This window comes from Suricata suricatta, chromosome 4 (genome assembly GCF_006229205.1).
Source record: "Suricata suricatta isolate VVHF042 chromosome 4, meerkat_22Aug2017_6uvM2_HiC, whole genome shotgun sequence".
NCBI classification, from domain to species: domain Eukaryota; kingdom Metazoa; phylum Chordata; class Mammalia; order Carnivora; family Herpestidae; genus Suricata; species Suricata suricatta.
The window spans coordinates 837320-859249 of record NC_043703.1 but is presented as its reverse complement, the minus strand read 5'-3'; the positions used below and the strand labels follow the sequence as shown (position 1 = coordinate 859249).

The 21930-nt window shown below is 62.3% G+C and overlaps 1 protein-coding gene across 4 annotated transcripts in view; it reads left to right on the top strand.

The window, feature by feature from the left end:
• The first annotated feature begins 4236 nt into the window (after window positions 1-4236).
• The window catches only part of MCF2L (MCF.2 cell line derived transforming sequence like), a 75598-nt gene continuing 57904 nt past the window's right edge, over window positions 4237-21930 (top strand). For 2 of the 4 annotated variants that reach the window (XM_029936423.1, XM_029936418.1), the window contains exon 1: window positions 4237-4448. In XM_029936423.1, coding sequence (XP_029792283.1) covers window positions 4370-4448 — 79 coding nt within the window. In that variant the 5' untranslated portion in view covers window positions 4237-4369. Of the gene's footprint in view, window positions 4449-4535; window positions 5120-15461; window positions 15801-21930 lie in introns of those variants that run through there. The other 2 variants (XM_029936422.1, XM_029936417.1) reach the window with 2 other exon arrangements.

Here is a 21930-nt window from a genome sequence, read left to right as displayed (position 1 = left end):
GCACGTCTGCCATTTCTTTACTGTGGCCGTGTCACCCAGCAAGGCCGGGGCGGCTCCCGGCAATGGTGGGCACATGGTCACGGCTAGCTCCTCTCGCCACGTCCCTGGGGCGTCTTGCCTTCTGTGTGACATCTGTTCGTCCTGTGTTTGGTCCAGGATTGGAAGAAAGGTAGCTGGCGGGGGGTCGTCCTGGGTGCTGGCAGGGGATCATCCTGGGTGCTGGTGGCGATCCTGCTGGGCCCAGAGGGCGGGAGACAGGTGACGGGCCAGGTGCTTGGGGCTGGACTGAGCCAAGACTGGCAGTGCCCACCCCAGGGACCCCAGGCCCCTCGCCTCTCTCCGGACCCCGCCCCTCCTCTGGTCAGGGGCTCCTGCAGGAACCCTTCAGTTCTTCCTTCTTCATGGGAGGGGTGTTGCCCCCTGGTTAAGACTCTGGTGTTCACGAGAAGCCACCTGCTTCCTCAGGCCCCCCCCGCTGCGGGTCCCTGGTGCTAGGAGCTTGACCTGCTGCTGGAGCTCAGTTACTGTGTGGTTCCTGTGTGACCCGGGAACCCCTTGTTATCCATTTACTGTAGATGGCGGCTGCGCTCAGCCTCCACCCCTTCCGGGTGCCCCTCCCCTTCCCTTCCTCTCCCCTAAAATACCCCTCCCCCTGCACTCCTCTTCTCCTCCTTCTGTATCCCCTCCCCTCCCTTCCTCTCCCCTGAAATACCCTCCCCCTGCACTCCTCCCCTCCCCCTTCCTTTATCCCCTCCCCTTTCTTCCTCCCCCAGCCCCCCCCCACTACTCCCCTTCCCCATGCTTCCCCTCCCTTCCCTTCTCACCCACCCATCCCCTCTCCCCTCTCCCCTCCCCTCTGCTGTAAGTGGCACACTGCAGACAGGAGGGTGCATTTGCCAGAGCCCGCGGCTGGACCAGGCTTACTGTATCCTGGACTCTGTCCTGTGGCCTCACATCAGGTCCCCAGGGGATGGCTTGTTTTCCAGCAGCCATAAGGGATGTGTGTCCTTGTAGAGTGTAAGCCCCTCAGGGGCCGGATGCACCCCTGCCTGGCTCAGCCCCCCCGCCCCCCCCAGTAGTTGTTCAGAAGGGGCTGGTGGCCGCTCAGGAGGCCTCCGCCTGCCCAACGACCAGGCGCCATGACCAGGCTCCGACCAGGCTCCCAAGCGAGGCTGTGCTGTTAACAGCTGTGGGTCTCTCCAGAGAGTACTTTCTGAGCCCCCCTCATACCCCACAAGAACAAAGATTTTAGAGAAAGATCATAAAAGCAAGACCACCATCTATAAAAGAGACACAAATTTTAAATCATCAAAAAGGACACAAAAGAAATTCCTCATGAAAGGGAATAAAATGCTGGGCAGGAAAGAAGTATTTATTACCCAAGTGCATTCTCCCCCAGGCCCACTGCCCTGGGGGAGGGCAGTGAAGCCCAGAAGTGCAGCCTCACTCCGTGGCTGTGGCGGTGGTCCCTTCCAGCCACGCTCTCCCCTCCCCCCACAGCTCCCCTCCCCACCGGCTCAGGAGGGCGGGCTCCCCAGGGCTCCAGTTTCTCACCACCTTTCAGGGCTAACTTTCCGGAATGGTTGCTAAGAGGATGTGTTTGGTATCCAGGTGTAACATTACCTCTGCCTTCCCTGGGCCTCCTGGGGCCTGCAAACAGCCCTGCCCGGTTTCGCCTTTCTGGGAGGGCGCAGTGCTGGGCTTGGGACCTTCCTTTCCTACTGTCCCTTATTTACTCTAAGGGACTTTGGGAATGGCATTCCAGCTGAGACATGACAAACTCTTGTTTGCTTGGCCCCTGGCTCTGCCACTTCATAGCTGTGTGACCCCGGCGACTTACTGAGCCTTTCTGTGCCTCGTTCTATAAAGCCAGGTGAAAACAGGGCCGCCTCCCTGTGAGGCCTACAGGGGCTGCGGGCGTCCCTGGGGCGTAGTAAGTGCTGAGTGGGTGTTGGGTGGTGGTGTTATGCTTCAGTCAGATAGGAAGTGCCGTTTATGCCATAATTTAAGGAGAGAGTAAAGGTTGGTAGAAATTGAGGAAGAAAGAGAGGGAAAGAGAGAGGGAGGAGAGGTTTACGATAAATGACCGGCTCACCTGGCAGGTGCCGGGAAGTCTGAGGCCTGCAGGGCGGCCGAGGGCTGGCCACCAGCGAAGAGCCGGTGCTGTAGGTGGTGTCTCAGGTCAGTCCGGAGACAGAATTCCCTCTTGCTCAGGAGAAATCTCTCGCTGTCTCCTAAAGCCTTCAACTGATTTGATGAGGCCCACCCACAGCAGGGAGCGTGATCTGCCTAACTCAGTCTGCTGACTTACATGTTAATCACACCTATGAAATACACGTAAAAGGAGATCCAGACTGGTGTTTGCACCAACATCGGGGCACCGAGTCCTGGCCATGCTGACACACGAACAGCACTGTCACAGACGTCAGCAGACTCAACCTAAGCCACACTTGAGTGAGTGGCTTGGCCTGGGGATGGGCACCGGCCAGAGGCATTTCAGGGGACAGGGTGGGAGGCCCAGGGCTCAGGCAAGAAGCCGTGTGCGTGGAGGTGGCCTGGCCCGACGGGCAGGGCGTCAGCAGAGCAGGGGCGGGTGGCCTCGTCCTCTGTTGGACAGGCTTCAGCGGCTTGTGGCCTGTGGACCAGCAGCCGGCCAGCATCACCTGGGGTCCCGTTGCAAATGCCCATCCCCCTCCTGACCTACCGGATTCGGTGGGGCCAACAAGCCCCTGGGGCTTACACAGGACCCCAAGTTTGAGCACCTGGGGTATACCTCTGTGCCCAGAAGGGGTTAAACCCGGCGAGGGAGGAGGTGGAGATGCCTGGGAGGAGGGACGTGCCCCCCGGTGTGCAGTGCAGGTGTGAGAGGGTGGCCATGTCCAGGACAAGCTCTGGGGGGCAGCGGGATGGGCCCGGCCCCCTGAGCCCGGAGCATGGGCAGCAATGGGGGCGTGGGAGGGTGTCTAGCAGCACCTGCCTCCGCCAGGGCAGCCCAGGACCGCTGTCCACGAGGGGAAGAAAGGCTCAGTCTGCTCTGCGGTGGCACCTGGCTGGCGCCCTGCCCTCGCTGGGCTGGGCTTGAACCGCAGGAACTGCGGGTCCACAAGTGGGTTTGATGTAAGAAAGAAAGGAAAAGCGAAAAAGCATCCTGGATTACCGCCGCGCCTCCCGAGCCTTCATCTTGCTCCGCAGCACTTTCCAGATGTCCCTCGCCCCCCAGGCCCATGACCTCTCCAAGGGCAAATGCTGCGTCCCCTCCATCCGTTTCCCCCTGGAACCCAGCGTGGAGCCTGCCGGCGCCACCACCGGAGATTGGGGAACGCGGTGCTGACACGAGCCACGGTTCGAGCTCAGCGCCTCGAATTTACCAAACCGGTCACGGAAACGGGTGCTTCTTCCAGAAATCTTCCTTCTGTAGGAGGGGAGCGCCACCTGTCAAGCCGACCACAGAGCGGTGGCAGAGCCGCGGGCGCGAGGCCCCCCGAGCAGGGCCCGGAGCGCACACACCCGTGTTCCCTCAGTCCGGGCCGCCCACACGGTGACAGCAGGGCGCTGAGGTGTAAAATGCACGCAGTGGCCCGGTGCCAAGCATGGCGAGGTGGGAAGGCCTGTGCGAGCTGCCCGCGCGCTACCCTCCCCCCGCCCTGGGTCCTCAGGCCGGCGGCGCGACTTGGGGAGCGGCCTCACCACCCAGGCCACCCGCGGACACCTGGCGGACCCAGTGACGTGGGGTGGCGGGGAGGCATGCGGCGGCGCCGGGGGCGCGGGGAGCGCGCGCTCGGCTGCTGCGCCCTCTGCACCTGCCCCGGGGCAGCCGGAGGTAAAGTGGGGGAAGCAGGTTCCCGGTGCCACCTTGGTGGCCCCTTCACCTTCCGCTCAGCCCCGAGGCTCCTCCTTCCTCTCGGGGGAGGGAGCAGAGACCCGGGGCTGCGAAAGGGCGGGTTGCGCCTTTGCACGGGGAGCACGCGCGGTCCTGTGGGGGTGCCATCAGGTGTGCGCAGGGGGTCCGCCACACAGGTGACCACGGGCGCACACTCGTGTTCCCAGGTGACCGCGGGCGCACACTCGGTGTTCTCAGGTGACCGCGGGGGCGCACACTCCGTGCTCTCAGGTGACCGCAGGGGCGCACAGACAGGGCTCCCAGGTGACAGCGGGGGCGCACAGGCTGGGCTCCCTGGTGGCCGTGGGGACACGCGAGGCAGGCGCGCAGCTTCCGCTTCCGCCCCGCAGCCCCCCTGCCGCAGGGCGCGCCCCCTCGGCGGGGCTCGGGGACCAATCCCAGGAAAGGAGGCGCGGCCGTGCCCCCTCCCCACCGCTCGACCCCACCCATAAGGCACCTTCTGCTGCGGAGGGTCACTTGTGTTGGAGGATGAGGTTTTGGCTGAGAAATGAGGCGATGGCTCTGGAAGAAATGGTGCGGAGGCTAAATGCGGTTTCCAAGCACACGGGTAGGAGGAGCTGCTGAATCCTATGTTTTAGGCCTGACATCATGTGCTGAATCGCGGGGAGCGCGCCTCGTTTTTGCATGACAGCCTTCATTTTCTGCCCCAGCAGTGAGCCCAGGAAGGAGCCCATCCGATGCGCATCTTTCTGGCGGCTGCTAGGTTTCCGCGCACAGTCAGCACGATTTGGTTCCGCCTGGGCGAGTGAAAATAATTGCAGATTGCAGGTCGGGGGTTGTGTGTGGAGCCCTGGCCTGAGGGCTGCCGCCTCGCCCGCGGGTCAGCTGCCTTTCCAGAAAGGGTGCGGATCTGAGCCCGGGGTGGGGGTGGGGGGCTATCGGAAGCTCGTTTCTAGGAGGAAAAGTGGATTATTCGGATGCTCCTTTTCTTCACCAAATATAACTTAAAGCGGAGACAAGGGCCTGGAAACGCTGTAGGTCAGAGTTGGGGATAGCAAACGTGGACATCCGTTTCCTGTATTGATTAGAAGATTACTGAAAACGGGCTTGGAGGAGCCTTTGAATGGCTCCCGTTAGGGTCGGCAAGCGCTGAGCTGGCAGTGTCTTGCTATTGGATTCCAGTCGGTGGCCCGGGCTCCCTGCCGCCCGGCGCGGAGAGCCGTCTGCGTTAACTAGTTTTCCTTGAAATGAAGAGGAAATAATCATGTGTCGTTAAAAGTAAGTTGCCGCGTCTTTGCCTGATATCCCCCGGGTGTTATGCTGTGTATCATTCCTTCATTGTCTGAATGATGCTTTCCTGGGAGATTAGATTTTGTCACATCCATGACTCAGGCGTGGTGTCCTTTTTCTCTGTCGTCAGTGGGAGACCCCACTGGGGTTGGAGAGCGAAGCGGTGACTGAATCGGTATAAATGTCATTGTGTGCGGTGGTCTAACCACGGTTCTTGGGGAAATTCGGTTTTTAATGGTGATTTTTGGGATTAAAGCTACTGGGTTTATTGTATGTGGGTCAAAAGAAAAGAAAGCCGTGTATGCCATCCGGCCCCTCTTCCTAGACATGGCCCCCTTTTCTGGAACCTGGTTGCGTTTTGCTTGGGTGCGGGGTTGGGCGTCCTGAGGTGAAGGGCGCAGTGGGTCTTAGACTCACAGGAGCGCCCCTGCCCGGCCTGCAGGGGGAGGTGCAGCTCTGCCTGGGCTTCAGGTCCTCCCCACCCCTCCCCTCTGCTCAGGCCCAGCAGCCAGAACAGGAGCGGAGCCGTGGGAAGGCTTCCCAGAGTGACGTCATCCCCTAGGTTTTAGGGGACCACGAAGACGCATGTGCCTTTTGAATTGTGAAAAGGCCTCTGTGAGGGGCAGGCAGGACCCTGACCGCTCCCTGAATTTGTGCCGAGAGCCAGGCCTCCATGGCGACCCCTCAGCAGCAGGTCCCAGATGTGTGTCCTTTGTCACATCTGTGCTGCCAACAGCTGAAAATTTCCCATCTCCTCAATCTGGGTCGACAGTTGGCAGGGATGTGGTGTTTTTCCGGGGGGAGCGGGGATGGACGGTGTCCCTGCCTGTGTCCTGTTATCACTGTCGGCTCCTTCTGCACAGACTCCTCTTCCATTGGGCTGCGTGACGTGGTGCGGGTGTGTGTCCTGTGGCGTTGACGCAGGGTGGTCCACCCACCGTGGGGCACACACAGCTTCACGTGCGGGGACGGGAACACGGAGCGATGTCCACCCAGGTCCAGGCCCCACGCGTGTCCTCGGAGCACCTCCCCTCTGAAAGAGAACGGCTTGTCCCCGGGGGCCACGGCGTCCGCAGCCTCTGGGGTCAGGTGACATTCATGGCAGATGTAGGCAGGACATTGGTCCGTGCATGGCGTGGTGTCTCGGGGCTGGGGACCTGAGCCCTGGGGACCAGGTCAGAGCTGAGTGCGTGCTCGGTGACCTTTCGAAGGCCCTGTGGCTCCACTGCAAACTGACGGGCATGTCCCTTCGCCCGCCCTCTCCTAACCTCCCATGCGTCTGCTGCTTCCCCGAGTCCACGCCTCATCCAGGTCAGCCTGCTGCGGTGTGCTCTGTGAACTTGAACCTGTTTCTGTCGCCCAGGGACTCTGGAACCCAATGTTTAATCACAAGGCCAAGAGTGGTGCCCAGCAGCAAGAGCCCCCTGCTCTGAGGCGGCTCCGTCTCCAGCATGTTCTTCGTTCTGGTTTCCTCTCTAGAGTCTCAGTAACTGGTGAAAAAGCCAGAAGGGTGGCGGAGAGAGGGGCCGACGGATCTGCAGTCAGCGTGGCCATGGGCAGAATGCAGAACACAGGGCCTGTGCCCCGCCCCCCCAGGCTGGGGAGTGAATCCTCGCAGATCCCCGCCCCCACCCCACTCCCTGACTCCAGAAGTCTGTGGCAGACCCTGAGGATCTGCACTCTCCGGCCCTCGGGTGATGCCAAGGGTGCTGGTCCAGGAACAGGCATCCGAATCCAGCGCTCCCTTCTCCACTCACTGACCTTGAGCAAATTCTAGCTCTTGTCATGGGTGTGTGAGGACGCGGGGGAGGAGTGGACGGGTGAGGACGGACGGCTAGGTGCGGGGGACGGGCAGAGGGGTACATGGGTGAGGCCGCATACAAGACAGTGGAGCTAGAAGTGCTGTCATAGTCCAAAGCTCGAGTGTGCCCTGGTGAGGTCTAGCAAGTTCCCGATTGGCGCCACGCCTGCTCCCCCCCACCCCAGGCGGGGTCCAGCCACCAACCCTCCATCTCCCGCCCGGGCATCTTCCTCCCCACCCGTCTGTCCTGTCTCTTCTTCTGCACTGAGCTCACCACTGGCCGAGGAGCCGAAATTCAACTCCTGTCTCAGCCAAAGACTCAGCCATTTTGGGGGCAGAGTGGGGACAGCACACATTCGTCGGGGCTCTTCCGTTTGAGACCCGGGCCCCCCAGCCGCGTCCTGCGGCTCTCAGGTAGGACGGAAAATGTAGTTTTGTGACACGCCTGAACTCGGAAGTCTCTCTGTGGCAAAAATAGAAGCTCGTGGGTAGAAAGGAAGAGAACATAGAAGGAAGGACCAGTCCGGATATGTGGGAAGGGCTCCGTGAGGGACAGGGCGCCGCCACCTGCTTGTCTTTACTTTGTGGAGATGGTGCCCCCCCCACGTCTTCTTTTCCAAGGGGGGGGTTCAGTGTTCTGGGCTTTCCCTAAAGAAACTGCTCAGTTCTGGGGCGGCAATTGGTACCACCCCCCAGGGCAGCCTGGCTCCCACCCAGGACCTGACCCGCTTACCCGGCCCTCTCGCCCCCCCTCAAGGGCTCTGTGCCCGCTCCCCACCCTGCCCTGGGGGGGCTGGTTGTGCTCTGCCACGTCCAGAGTCTCGGGGATCCTCACCTGCTCCCCCCATGGTCCACGGCTCATGCCCTCGCCCTGCAGCCTCCAGCTCCCCACGGGAGACGGTCCTGCAGCCCTGCAAGGCGGCCAAGCCCCCAGAGTCCCGGGGGGAGGACCCGACACCCCCGGTCACCCCCGTCAGTCCTGGAGAGAGGACACGTCCCGCCCCCCGTCAGCCTTGTAGTAATTGGTGACTGTCACAACAGACCCAGTAACCATAAAAGGTGACTCACCCAGGGCTCATCCTGGGGAGGTTGCAGCTTTTCTGGCTTACTTTAGAGAAAAATTTTAGAGACAAAGGTGTGAGGGAAGCGGTGGGGTCCCTGTGATGACCCCTTGAACCTGCTTCTCTCTGCTTGGGGGGGAGGGGAGACTCTTAAAATTCACTTCCCTCCGTCCTGTTAGGTGTGTTCTTTCCTATTTTTGATGTTTGCTTGGTAGGAACATGTAAATAGACCAAAGATGGGCAGTCACAGAAATCACATACTCTTCTACAGAACTTAACGTTTGAAAAAAACAATATTTTAAATATTGCTTTTTAATGAAAAGAATTGTGTCTTACCACATGAAATCAACACATAGTTTTTTTCTTTTCTTTTCTTTTTTTTATCTCTTTAGTCTTTGTCTTTTGCTCAGTATGGAGCTAGTGCTTGAAGTGTGTTTTTATCTGGACAGCCACAATGAGCCTTAGCCATTAAAGCCCATTCACAGGTGTGGAAACAGGTTCAGCTAGGTCGCAGGACTGGTCAGGGGCTGATCTGGTAGTTGACATTCTCTGTTCTGCCCAACCCCCAAAATGCCCCTGTCATGCTGCAAAGCCACAGAGCCACCAAGTCATGGCACACGTGTCACCCACCGAGGGGAGAGGTCTACAGAGAAAGGTAGCAGGTTACCGGCCTGGGCTGCTCCCCGCCCGCAGGTCCCGGCTGGCCTGTCGGTGCCTGATCTCTTCTTACAGGGACCCGGTCAAATGGGAGTAGGGCCACCCAGCAACCTTATTTTATCTTAATTATGTCTTTGAAGTCCCCGTGTCCAAGCAGAGTCACGTTCTGAGGTCCTGGGGTTGGCACTTCAACACACAGGATTGAGGAGCCCGCGGTCCAGCTCGGCCCGGCCTTTGGGCAGTCGGAGCCCCTGCGGCGCACAGGCACGGGCTCATTGGGCGGCTTGCTGGGAAGGTGGAGTTCCTGGGCGGCTGGGGGCCGCTGCCCATCTGGGAGAGTGGGCGGGGCCTGGGTGGCACGTGACGTGGGCAGTGGGGTCCCACATGTGTCTGAAGGCAGGGCTGACCGAGCAGGTGTGGCCGTGAGGAAAGGGAGTGGACAGTGCAGCTCACCTGTGTCTTCCGGGCCACGTCCTCTCTTTGACCATTGACCCTCCCTGAGAAGGTGCTGTGTGGCTTCGTCCGGGCCGAGCGTGCGACGGGCTGGGAGGGGTGTCCCCGGACGTCCTCAGAGCAGAGCGGCCCGACGCCCCCGGGCACCTGCCGGAGGACAGACTCCTTGCAGGGGGACCCAGCTGGGCGCAGGGCGGGCGCATCCTCACGGAATGCTGAATGCAGGGGCTTTCGACGCGGTGGCGGAGCGTCCCGGCGGATCTGAGGTCCGTCCAGCGTGGTTACGCCCCCCGCCCCCCAGCCTGCAGGCCTCTGGTCGGTGATGAAGCCTCGGACTTGTTTCTTCAGATCCACTTTTAATGTGTGCGGAGGCGTTTGCGGAGGAACACCAGGGGGCCGGTGCCGTGTCGGCGGGGGCGACACAGGGTAACCGCGCAGCAGCGGCAGGCGTGGTGCGGGGGAGGAGCTGCGCAGGCGGCGGGGACACGCAAAGATCGGACATCTGCGAATACTGCCGAGTCCCTAAAAGAAAACGCATGATTGAGAAGCTATAAATGGTACCTTGACCTTCACGAAGGAAGCGGAAGTGACTGAACAGCCGAGTCCACGGAGGAACGCGTCCTCGCCAGCCCACGCATGCGCACTCACGTCGTCGTAAACGATGTCCGTGAAGCGCAGAGGGACGCAGACTCCATGTCTGGATTAGGGAACGCCTGTCTTCGTGTCCCGTGCTGTGCGCAGTGGACAGAGGAGAGAGTGTGACCACGGGGGGGACAAGACTTCGTGGATTCTTTCCCGGCACGTGGCCCCGCCCATCCGCTGGGGGCAGAGCACTGGTCTGTAGTCTGTGACAGGTGCTGGCCGCGGACTTGATCTGGCAGATCTGCGGCTCAGATGTGCTTGTAACCAGCTGCCCCTTCCTGCTCCGGGCGACCTCGGGGCAAGTGTCTGCGGCAGCCGCTGTCCCTCTAGCCTGGGTCCAGAGAGAGGCCTGTGGAGAGAGCCAGCGCCGCAGAGCCAAGCGGGCAGCACTGAATCGGGGCCCGGTCGTTCTGCAGGACCAGCGTGGCCCCTGCTGACTAATGCAGACGGTGTGGTCTGGGCCCCCAGCCACCCAGCCGGAGGCTGCCATGTTCTCTCTGGGCGTCGCTGGAAAGCCGAAGACCCGCCGGGGACAGCCACGCCCTTCAGGTTTGAGCTCCTGCCTGAGGCAGGGCTGCAAATCACAGGACACAGATCTCATCGGAAAGGGAAGGTTTATTGGTGGACACAGCCCCAGGCTGGCTGGTGAGAGCCTGTGGAGGGGCAGACTGGGGACCCGAGGCGGCCCCAGCAGCTGTCAGATCTGGGCTGAGAAGCTGCTTCCCCTGCTCCACGTCCGGTGGTCCCGGCTGCAAGAAGGGAAGGTGAGCTGTTTGGAGAAACCACAATGTGGCTAAAAGGGTGCACATCGAGGACCCTTTACAGCATGAAGGGGACCCTGGAGGCAATTCCGAAGGGCGCTTTGAGCATCGGGAAGAGGGCCACCTTGGATCTGCTCCTGCACTTGTCTGCTAATTATTGTCAGCTAATTATCCCCGTGTTTAAGCAAAGCAGATAACAGACATGATGCTGGCCCCATGTTGGCGTGTTGGGGGGTGGGTTCCGGGTCCAGACACTCCACCTGCTTCCTGTCATCGGCGCCCTTCTCGGGCCTGCCTGTGTCCCGGTGACGGTCACCCTGCTGCCCTCCTCTGTCCTTCGGGGCCAGTTCCTGAGAGCAGCCGGCTCTCAGGCCTTGCGCCCTCTTTCCATGCAGTCGCTGTGTGGCATTTCGTTACGTGTGTTCACATGTTTGCCGCCTGCTTCACGGGTCGGCTCTGGCCCGACCGGCTCAGGGGCCCCTCAGAGCAGTGGCTGTGTTCCAGACTCCCGCGAACCCCCCAGGGCCCCCTGTGGTGCCGAGCCCACAGAGGCCACTTGGGGCGAGGGTGGCTTCGGTCTGAGCTCGGGTCTCAGGTTTGCCGCGGCTGCCTGGGGACACGCGGGGGTGACTCTCTGTCCTCCGCGGTGCGCCTGGCACGTCCTCCCTGGGAGAGAACCTTCCATGTGGGTGGTCGACACCAGCCGAGTAGGAGGGTCCCTCCAGTGTCACACTCTCAGGGGCTAGTGAACGCGACAGGACGTGACCTGAGACCCTCCGTAGTCACAGCCAGTAACGATTCAGACATTGCAGTGAAGGGTCCGGACCCCAGCTGCTCCCCGAGAGGGTACTGTGCCCGAGAAACACGTTTTCACTGAGAAGGGTAGTTCAGACGGCGTTCGGGCCTGCAGTTCACGGCTGAGTGGCAGGTGGTGTTGGGAGTGGGTTGCGCCTGTCTCATCGGGCGGCCGGAGCTTCGCGGTGGGAGGCCACCTCTGCCCGAACCCGCTCCTTGCCCAGGAGTGCCGTCTCCACAGCAGGTGCACCCCGTGAATTCTTGCAGTTGGGTTTGAACTGTTATGAATGGAGTTTCGAGCTTTATTTCTGGTCCACTGAGAATTTATCTGGTCCGTTCCTTTCATGCCTGTGATTTTGGAGACAGAAACCTCCATGTGTCTTCACACGCAGGCGAGGCCCCTGCAGCGGTCTGACGCACACAGGAGCGTTCCGGAATCAGAGTCCTCGTGCTGCTCTTTGGACAGAGTGAGGGGGGGTCTCCCGCCTCGGGGATCACGTGCCCCACCTCAGAGAGGCGGCTGAGCGCTGGGGAGCGGGGGTCACTGGCCGCTGGCCCCCGTTGTCCTTGTGAGGCGGACCCGTGAGAATACACGCCTCGCAGCGCGGCCGCGAGCGGCCAGGGACAGGGACGGAAATCTGCACAAGAGCGCTCAGGCCGCCTCTTTGAGGCAGGAAGCCACGGGAGGGGGAGGAGAGGGGAGCCTCTGCGCGGGCGGGTGCGGGCTGTCCAGACACCTCCGGGTCCGCGCCTGGCTCGGGGGCACCTCTGGGTCCAGGCCTGGCTCGGGGACACCTGTGCGCCTGGCTCTTTGTGCAGGACCCTGACCCTTCAAGGAGCAGCTCCTCCCACCAAGAGCAGTTTTGTACAGAGCGGAAGGCAAACCTGGGGGGAGACTTTCTAGAAAATTAAAAGAGCTTTCTGAGTGTGAGAGGTTACGTGGCATTTGCGTATCGGAGTTGGGCTTTGGGCAAACGTTCTGGTTTTTGTTGTTCCAGTGTTAGTGGTTTCCAAAGAGTGGGTTCGTCCGCAAAGCGTGAAAACCGATTTCTGCAGAAGGAGGAACCAGCGTTAAGTCCCACTGGTGACATTTTTTGCAGGATTGTAGTGACCGAGTGCCCCAGAGGTGACTTCATTTTTGTGACGTTACTTTATCTTCAAAGACAGTTTTCTCAGGGTTCTGGTTTCTGAATCCTTGTGAAGGGAGAACACGTCATTTGATGCTTAAATAGTAACAAAACGTGCAAGGCTGTTGGATAGACGTGGGTGTCTGGTCTCTGGCTTATCCTCCACCGGTTCTCAAAGGGCTTTTCAGCCTCTTGCAGTGTTTTCTCTCCCGACCCCAGTGCTCAGTGCCGACGGGACCCCGTTCACACGGACTCCTTCACGCGCAGGAGCGGCCGCAGCGAGCCGACCCAGGTCGGGATCTGGGGCGCGCCCGCCCGGAGCCACGGGTGCCGCGAGACCCCGGACGCTGGCTGCTGACGGTCTCCGGCCGCAGACCCTCGGCGCCGCGATGTCGGAACCTCGCAGGGAGGTGCAGGCGACAGCTTCCCGGCCCGCACCCTATTCCCAGTTGGTGCAGGAGAGTGTTATTTAAAGTCACTGCAAACAGCGTCAAGGCACCGGCTCACCACGCCGCCTGCGGTCTGTGTGGCGGGAGGTTTCTAGAGTCACATGACTCAGGTGCCATCTCCTGGTTTTGTCCTAATTGGGCAGGTGCAACGTGTCCTTTATTTAAGACGATGACGCACGTTATCTGCAAGCTCCTTTCAGACTCTCTCCACCGCCGGTGTCACCCCTGCGCTCGGTGGCCGCAGCGGGTCAGGCCTGTGGCTGGTCTCACGGGCTCTCTAGACCGTGGCTCCCAGAGCTTCCTGCCTTTGAGGGAAGACGTTCTCATCGCAAAGGGCAGAACGGCCCTGTGATGCGGCAAATGGCTGGTGGTGACTGCCAGCGCAGCTCTGCTGGGAGCTGACTTCCGCTGGGGTGGCCAGGCTGCGGCCGAGGGGGTGCGGGCAGTGGGGCCGGATCGGCGCTGAGCCACAGGCAGGTGTGCGGGGCCCGAGGCGCCTGTGGGCCCCGCGCTGGCCAGGCCCGGCCCCGGGGGCGGCTGCAGCGAGGGGAAGACGTGGTCTGTGCCCGGCAGGCAGGGGGCGCCGGGCACCAGGAGGGAGAAACCCCGGAAAACCTGGGAAGGAGAGCGAGGTGTGTCACCGGCCACGGCCGCCGTCTGGCTGCACCTGCGCGTGCGGGCCGTGTGCAAACACACTGACCCAGCTGTGCACGCCCGCACCGTTCCTGCACACTCACTGAGTCTCACTGAGCCCTCCCGCCTGGCAGCGTCGCGAAGCCCTGGAGGACTTTCCAAGTATCTCATTTAAGAGCTGCGCTAAGCCGCTCCCTGCCCCCGCCATGATTAATTTAAGACTTTTTACTGCCAAAACCACGCCGTTTGTCAGTGTGAATTCCCCGACAGCAGCTTGAGCTCGCGTTGAGTGAGATGCGCTCTTGGGTCCCAGAGAGCCCGGTTCTCCAGAGCCCGGGGGGCCCGGGAGGAGGACTCGGGTGTTGGGTGGCCATGGAGCTCCGGGAGGGAGAGGCCAGGAAATCTGGTGTCCAGCTGTCTGCCAAACCCGATGACTGGGAGCCAACAAGACAAAGAGATTGTGAGCAGATGCAAGTCTCAGAACCGATTTGGGGGAAAGTTTTTAAATAGTAGCATCTCTAAGACATATTTCCATAAAGTCAGAGAACCTGGGTCAGCCATGCCCACCTTGCTGGAACACTGAAGCCGTGAGGTGTGTGCGCATGCATGCGTATACACGCATGTGCACGTGTGTGCATCTGACTTGCTAGCTGCCCCACAGCGGCCCTGATGCTCCCATTCTCCTGATTTTCTGCACATCCCTTCAGGCTTACACAGGGAGACATTCAGCCCCAGCCTCAGGGCACACGATGGGGGCTCACAGCAGTCACTTAACGGTACTGGTGGCAGCTCCCGTGGACACAGAACATGTCCTGTGGCCACGTCTCCACATGTCCTTCCTGAGGTGCCCTGTGCTGAATGGAGCTCGGGTCACAGGAAGAAGGCCCGAGTCCTGGACGTGCCACATCAGACACGCCATCTGTTTCCTCCCGATTGTGCGCCGGCCGGCCTCCGCTCGGAAGGCAGTGTGGGGGTGCGGAGATGGCGGTGCCTGGACCTTCTCTCCCTGTGGCTTCCCAGGGACGCAGCCCGGGAGCCGGCTTCCCCGGCCGCACGCCCGCGCAGGGGGGCCTGGGCGCGGAGCAGAGGCGAGCCTGCCCCTGGCCAGGAGAGCCAAGAGTGGGCCTGTGGGGGCTGGGCCGGCACGGTCACCTCGGCCCCACGGCCTCCGGCTCTGGGGGGAAGGCCTGGGCTCTGGCAGGGTCCCCCCAGCCTGTGAGCGCTCCCGGGAGGAAGGGGGACGCGGGGAGACAGAGTGAGGCAGACATTGTCTCGCTGCAAACCCGCTACCCAGGCTCTTGGGGTCAAGCGTGGCCTCTCGGACGGAGCCACGTGCTGACGCTGCCGTGAGCCCCAGGGGCCTCCGCTGTGCACGTAAACAGCCCCGAGTGGACCGCCGGCAGGTCAGGCGTGAGGGTCGGAGGCGAGTCCAGCTCAGGCGGATGCCCTGGGGTGGGGACATCTCTCCCCTCGGAGGCAGCGTGGGCACCAGGGGCCGGGGCACAACGGACAGGAAGTGCCATTTTCCAAGCACAACAGTGTGACCCCTCCTCCCTCCAGAGCCGGGCAGCAGGCCGGGCCCCCAGACGGCAGGATTTCCCAGTTCTTTTCAAGGAGGCCCGGGGCCGCCTCCCCTCCCTTCCTCCCGCCTTGTAGCTGTTTGTTTGAACTTGAGATTTCCTGAGCTTGGAAGGTGTTTTTGGCCTGCGCGGCTGGAGAAGCCCCTTTTCGAGGAAGGAAACGCCCAGGACCTGGCCACGCGGCCGGGCCTGCTCTGCACCGCCTTCCTCTGGCACCACGGGCCTTCGGCAGGGGCGGCGTCCTCCCTGGCGGGGGGACTGTCGGGGGGACAGGCAGGGCCGGCCCTCCGAGGGCAGGAGGCTGTGTGCACAGCGAGGCCTGGAGGTGGAGGCCGGGGCCTCCGGGAGCCGGCTGGACGCTCTGTTGTTCTCAGTCAGGACTGGTAACCCAAGGTCACTGGAGGTCGTGTGCCCAGCTCAGCGTGCAGCGCGGGGCAGCCGCCCTCCCCCACCGCCCGGCCGCCCGCTGTCGGCTGTCGGCGGTCCACATAGGAGACCCCAGGGCCTGCGATGGTGCGGCTCCGGCCCCGGGGCCACCTGTGTCTCGCGTGAGCCCGTCTGAGGAACCCAAGCCCCCGTTGCCGTGCACGTCCCCGGAGACGCCACGATGGCTGCGAAGGGAGCTGCACGGGGCATCCCGGGAGGGCCCCCCCGTCGGCTCTGGCCGCTGTCCTGGAGGTGCCGGGAGACCGAGAGGCGCCCACAGCCAGGTGAGGGGGCCGGGCAGCACCGTCCGGGTGCGGCTCTGGGACGCGGGCCCCTTGTCGGACGTGGGAGGAGGGCTGGACGGGTCGCGCTGTCTCACTGGAGCTGGACGGTGGGTCTGGCGTTACCTGGTTTACCGGCTTCTGCTTCTGAGGAGTGTGGGCCCCCGAGTCCGCTCCGGCCGGGGGCAGGCGGGCAGCCGCGTGGGGCCTGTGCCCGTGCCCTGGGGCGTCCCCCAGGCGGGGTGTGGGATTCTCCCGGGTCCCACATAGCATCCATGCAGGCTGACCTCCACGGGGGCCCGGCGTGCTGACAGCTGGGCCCGGAGGAGGGGGCCTGTCCCTCATGTCTGTCCCTTCTCCCGGAGAACCCACTGCCTTCCGTCAGGGACCGGGAAGCCCGAGCCTTGCTGTTGACCTTGGGGCAGCCGCTGACTTTGCAGCGTCGGGTGTCAGATGCCCTTGATGTCTAAGTGAATGACACCAGCAGTAACAAAGAAGCCCCATGTGTCCCCTGGTTGGGGAGCCCCATGGCTCCTCCCTGGTGGGGCAGGAGCCTGGCTGTGGCCCGTGAGTGTCCTCGGAGGATGAGGGGAGCCGGTGCACAGACCGCAGGGCTGAGCGCCTGGCCGGGGTGTGGCTGGCGGCGGGGGGCAGACTCGGGCTGACCAGACAGCCTCCCCCAGCTGCCCTGTGAGGACGTCGGAGCCCGTGCGGCCTGGTGGCCCCTGCTTCTCGGCCGCCATTCCCAGCTCACCTGCATCCGCGCAGGTGTTCAGGGTGAAAATAACACGTCCTCGGCTTTCTCGTGGACTCTGCCGCCTGCAGAGTGAGTGGGGTCGGCACGAGGGGCCGCGTGGGCCCTGCCCCAGCCTGGCGCAGGGTTGTGCCTCTCCTGACCCCTCCTGAGCCCACTGTCTCGAGGTCATCGGGCGTGGATGGGGGTCCCCGAGTTGTCTGACCAGACTGGCCTTGGAGGGCCTGCTCTCTGAGAACCCCCAACTCTGAAGGACTGAATTACCACTTGATACCCAGAAGCCTCATGAGGGAGGGTGACGTGGAGCCAGACCCTGCCCCACACATCAGCCAGGTGACCTGGTGACCTGGACAGTGGGGCCAGTGCTCCAGGGGACCTGGACTGTGGGGCCAGTGCTCCCGATGACCAAGACGGTGGGGTCAGTGCTCCCGATGACCAGGATAGTGGGGTCAGTGCTACAGATGATCCAGACAGTGGGGCCAGTGCTCCAGGTGATCTGGACGGTGGGGCCAGTGCTCCCAATGACCAGGACGGTGGGGTCAGTGCTCCAGGGGACCCGGATTGTGGGGTCAGTGCTACAGATGATCCGGACAGTGGGGCCAGTGCTCTAGGGGATCTGGACGGTGGGGTCAGTGCTCCAGAGATGTGTGCTCAGGGTGACGTGGGGGCTGCTGACCCCAGAGGCTTCTCCCGGACTCCTAGTGTCCATGAGAGGCTGACTGTGCCTGCTGGTATTCACAGCATGTGGAGAACGGGCAGTTAGCTGCTGAGTCCTGGGTCCTGGGTCAGCGTGGCTCGTGTGGCCCTCCCAGCCTCCCTCACTGACCTTCCTGGCATTTCTTGCCTAAGTCTCCTTGACCTGCAGGTGTCGCCGCCGGGCCCCAGGCACGTTCTGGGTAATAGAAGTTCCTTCCTCAGAACCCGTGCATACACTAGTGTCTGGGCCAGGCTCCGAGCCCCCGTGCAGACCTCGCCAGGCACCCCAGCTGCTTTCCTAGGATGCGCCCTGAAAGCAGTGTCTTCTGGCTGGGAAGGGACCCACAGGCCACGGGGAGAAAGTGTGCCTGCCACGTTTTAGTTTTCTCTGACGGCCACAAACGGTGTGTTGTTGATCAAGAGGAAGTTAGGGTACTCTGCCCTCAGGGAGCAGCCATGCCCCCAGAGACGGGACCATTCCGGGGGCAGGCACCTGAGCACACCGGGAGGGGTGTGCACTGTGCTTTTCTGCACTGGAAGCTTTCGGACCGAGTTTCACAAGCCAGAATAGTGGACTCTTTTACCTAGAATTGTAAGGTTCTCCTTACACCTTTATGGAAACATGTTCAGGTTGGCATAGACAATTTTAAACAGAACCAGAATTAAAGAAGCAAATAAATATATATGAGACACTTGGGTGAGTCCATCCTTGCAACTGATCACAGAATCTCCCTTTGAGTTTCCTGGTAGCTAATGCAAAAAGGGAAAAAATGTTTGACCATAAGGTCACATGCCAAAAATATTCTTCTGGGAGGAGTTCTAGAGGAATTGCTCAGCCACACACACCGGAAATGCTGGACCACGCAATAGGTGATGTCTTTGGAAGGTTTCCTTTCTTTTGGAAAATCAGGGCACCTAAAAATTGTTGCAAACGTAACGCTACATTGTGGCGAGCCTCCTTCCAAAGGAGGGAAAGACCCCTGTGTGGTCCCCGCCCTGCTTCCTTCCTCCTTCCACCTGATCCCAGAGAGCCCGGTGCTGAAGGAGGGGGCCGAGTGTGACCTGGGAGAGACGGGCCACCGCCCACCCCTGGCTGGACCATATAACGTGCTGCCTTCTCTGAACGCCGGGTCACAGGCTGTGGGGCTGTGTTCCCCTGTGGCCCAGGCAGGGGAGGCCGCAGCGAGAGCGGGCGGTGCTAGGAAGAGCCCCGGGCTCCCTGGCCAGCACTGGGGGGGGGGGCACCCGTGGGTGCCTGGCCGCGGCATCGGCTGCGTCTTGCCCATTATAACAACTTTCAGAAGGGCCAGAAATGCAAGCCTGGCTTCCAGCTTTCCAGGACTTTGGGAAACAGAGCGTCGTGCGTTCTGATTTCCCAGAGACCCAGGTGAGGTCTGCCAAGACCTGTAAAAACGAGGAGTGTGTGGTGTTGTTTAAAGTCTGTTTATTCAGGAAATGTTTGCACCGAGATACTTCCTTACGGGCTGTGGTTGGACTCATCGGTAAGGACAGGTTTCTTGCTCAGAAGAAATCTGGCGATTTAGTATTATTCCCACCATTTTAAACTTCAGGCAACGTGGTTGAAGCCACTGCGTCTGGCCCCTCACCCCAAACTCCCATCTCTCGCTGGAGACAGCTTGGCTCAGGCCTAGGGACACATCTGGGGCCTGACCTATCTGGGTCTTTGTGGGGTTCTGGGGACCCACGGTCGCCCACCGCCAGGCCCCAGTCTCCGCAGCTCCGACTGCCTCACCGAGCCCCCGCTGGCCCAGGGGTGTCCACCGCCTTGGTCCCTGAGCAGAGTGAGGGGGGCCTGACCCTGTCCCCATGGGGCCCTGGCTGGGCAGCTCCCGCCTCACTGGACTCTGAGAGCACCTCCAGGCTGGGACTCAGGCGTCACCCCCCAGAGACTCCCAGGCTGGGAATGGAAGTCTGGACAGGTGCCCTCGACTCTGCCGGCCGCACCTCCCTTTCAGCAAATATGGCCTCCGCCTCTGTTTGTCCCCAAACATTGTCACCTGTGTCCGGAGCATCAGACCTTATCAGATGGAAGGAGGTGGTGACGCGGGGCTACTCTGGACATCTTGTCCTGTGTGTGCATTGCCTGCCGGCAGGCAGGACCACCTTGCTTCTGCCCTTCCTGTCGCCTCCACAGAAGCACAGAGAAGTCACGCTGGCGGAGTTGTCCCTTGTCCCTGACCCGGGGCCAAGACGGGCCCGGATGTCCCTCTCCCTGGGCCGCCCAGAGCCGCCGGGCCGTGTGTGCTCACGCAGGGTGGGGTGAGCACCTCTCAGTGCTTTGTCTCCATCCCAGGGAAACGGAAGTTAGAAGTCAGCCGGTCCCTCATGCAGATTTTAGGGAGCAAAGTTCAGTGGGAGCGGCCGGTGGGTGGCGGGGAGGCGGCGGGACCGGCGCAGGGACCAGAGCCTCTCAGGTGCCCCCAGCCATGGGGGACAGACGCGCGGCCCGAATCTCCGTGGCGGAGATGAAGAGCTACTACGTCTATTCTGAGTGGTGCTCCTGGCTGCTGTCTGCCGCTGAGGGTGAGTGCCTGGGTCCCTCAGCCACCGCCCCCGGGGTCACTCCCGGCGCTTTGGGCTGTGGTGGCCACGGTGTGATGCAGGAGCTGTTCCTCCTGGAGACAGTTCTACATCTCCCGTGTGTGTGTGGGGGGGGACGTCCTGCATCTTGCAAGGGTCATCTCCACCGCCGGCCCCAGGCTGGGCATCATTTGGGGGGCACGCCGTGTGCAGGGGTCCACATGTGCAAGGGTCCACACGCTCCATGGTCAGGGCCCATCGGAGCCAGGCTGGGCATCATTTGGGGGGCACGCCGTGTGCAGGGGTCCACATGTGCAAGGGTCCACACGCTCCATGGTCAGGGCTTCACATGTATAGGAAGCCACAGAAGGCGCTGGTGTGGGAACATGGGGCTGGTGACCGCGAGGCAGCAGTCGCAGCCTGCGGCCCCCACCATCCTGGGCGCTCCCTGAGTGACCAAGGCAGCTCCAGGTGTCGGGTGCACCCCCAGACTAGCCACATGGTGCAGGCTTCTGTCTCGTCCGCACACTCAGACCCCTGCCCTGGCCTTTCCCGGGGAAGCTGAGCCCCGGGCCATGCCCCCCTCCTCCTGCTCCCGTCCCCAGGCTCCGTGGGGCCTCCAGGCACCCGTGCAAACCTTCTGTGCAAAGATAAAGGACAATTTGAAAAATCAGTTGAGGGTCTCTGCAGCACCCGCTGTCCGAGCCCCGGGTGTCACCGATCCCTGAGGCCCACGGCCCTGCCTTGCGTGCAGCTGATCAGCGGGCCGTGGGGACACTGCGTCATCTTGTCCTCAAGAAGGCACTTATTCTGGGAACAGCCTTAAACAGGGTGTCCCTCCTGATGCCACATCCATCCTTCCATCTGCTGCCTCGTGGCCAGTCTGGACCCCTTCCTCAGAAGCAGATGCGATAGCCTGTGGGAGCAGGCCCTTGGCGCCCACCCGGAGCCTCCAGTGGGTGCCGGCACCTGGGTGCAGCAGCCCTCGGTCCCGGCTCGTGTGGGCGAGGCCTGGCCTGACATCAGGGGCTCCTGCCGGCTTCGCCCGCCGCCCCCACGAAACTCCCGCTCAGACCTTCGACACACCCACGCTGCTCCTGTGTACCGCGAGGTCACCTCCCAAACCCCCACCGAGGACACCACCCCCAGCTCAGTGGTCGGGTTGGAACCCAGACTTCCCATCCGGAGCCTGGGTGGGTCCTGAGACCCAGGCCACCGTGCTCCAGCATGTGTCAGCACCTCTCCTCGCCCTCCTACATTGGGCACACCGCATGTCCCCGAGCCCTCCTGACGGTGGGGGCCACGGCCCCTGTCCTGTCCGGAGTGGGAGCCCGAGTGAGGGCACCTCGATCTGAATGCTGGACACCCGCCACCCGTCACCCCAGCTCCCCAGGGCAAGGCCGGCCTGCTCCCAGACCCCCACGCGTCTCGTGGAAGGACGCCGCCACGCCCGTCGGTGTCCACGCCTACGGTGGCATTTTGATTACCCCGAGCCTCCAGCAGTGTTGGTCCTCCGCGGCGTGTGCCCAGCCCAGCGCCCGCCCAGGTTCGTTAGGTGGGTGGAGAGCAGTTGTTGGTCCAGGAGGAGGGGGAGGCTCCTGCCAGGTCACTCCAGGTCACAGCTTGTGCTCTCGGGAGGGGACCGACCAGTCTGTAGATAAGCCTGGGTCCCAGGCCGCACCTGCAGGAGAGGGGGGACCATCGTGGATGGGATTGTGGCTGCGGCTCTGGGCGGGGGGTCTCTTCTTCCAATCAGCCCAAGAGGACCTTCCCGTTTAGCTCAGGGAGACTGGGCAAGGGCTCAGGGACCTTCAGGGGCTGGAGTTCCAGCCAGGGCTCCGGGTGCGCACTGACGACCTCCTCCTGTGGGTCCAGCGGAAGTGCATGACGTGTGAGACTGCGGTGTAAGCAGAAGGCAGCAGAGGAGAGCGTGCCAGGGTCCTGGGGCCCCCGTGCCCGCAGGGTGCTGCCCCCCCCCCGCAGGGTGCTGGGTACACCCCCCACCCCGCAGGGTGCTGGGGCCTCCGTGCCCGCAGGGTGCTGCCCCCCCGCAGGGTGCTGGGTACACCCCCCACCCCGCAGGGTGCTGGGGCCCCCGTGCCCGCAGGGTGCTGCCCCCCCGCAGGGTGCTGGGTACACCCC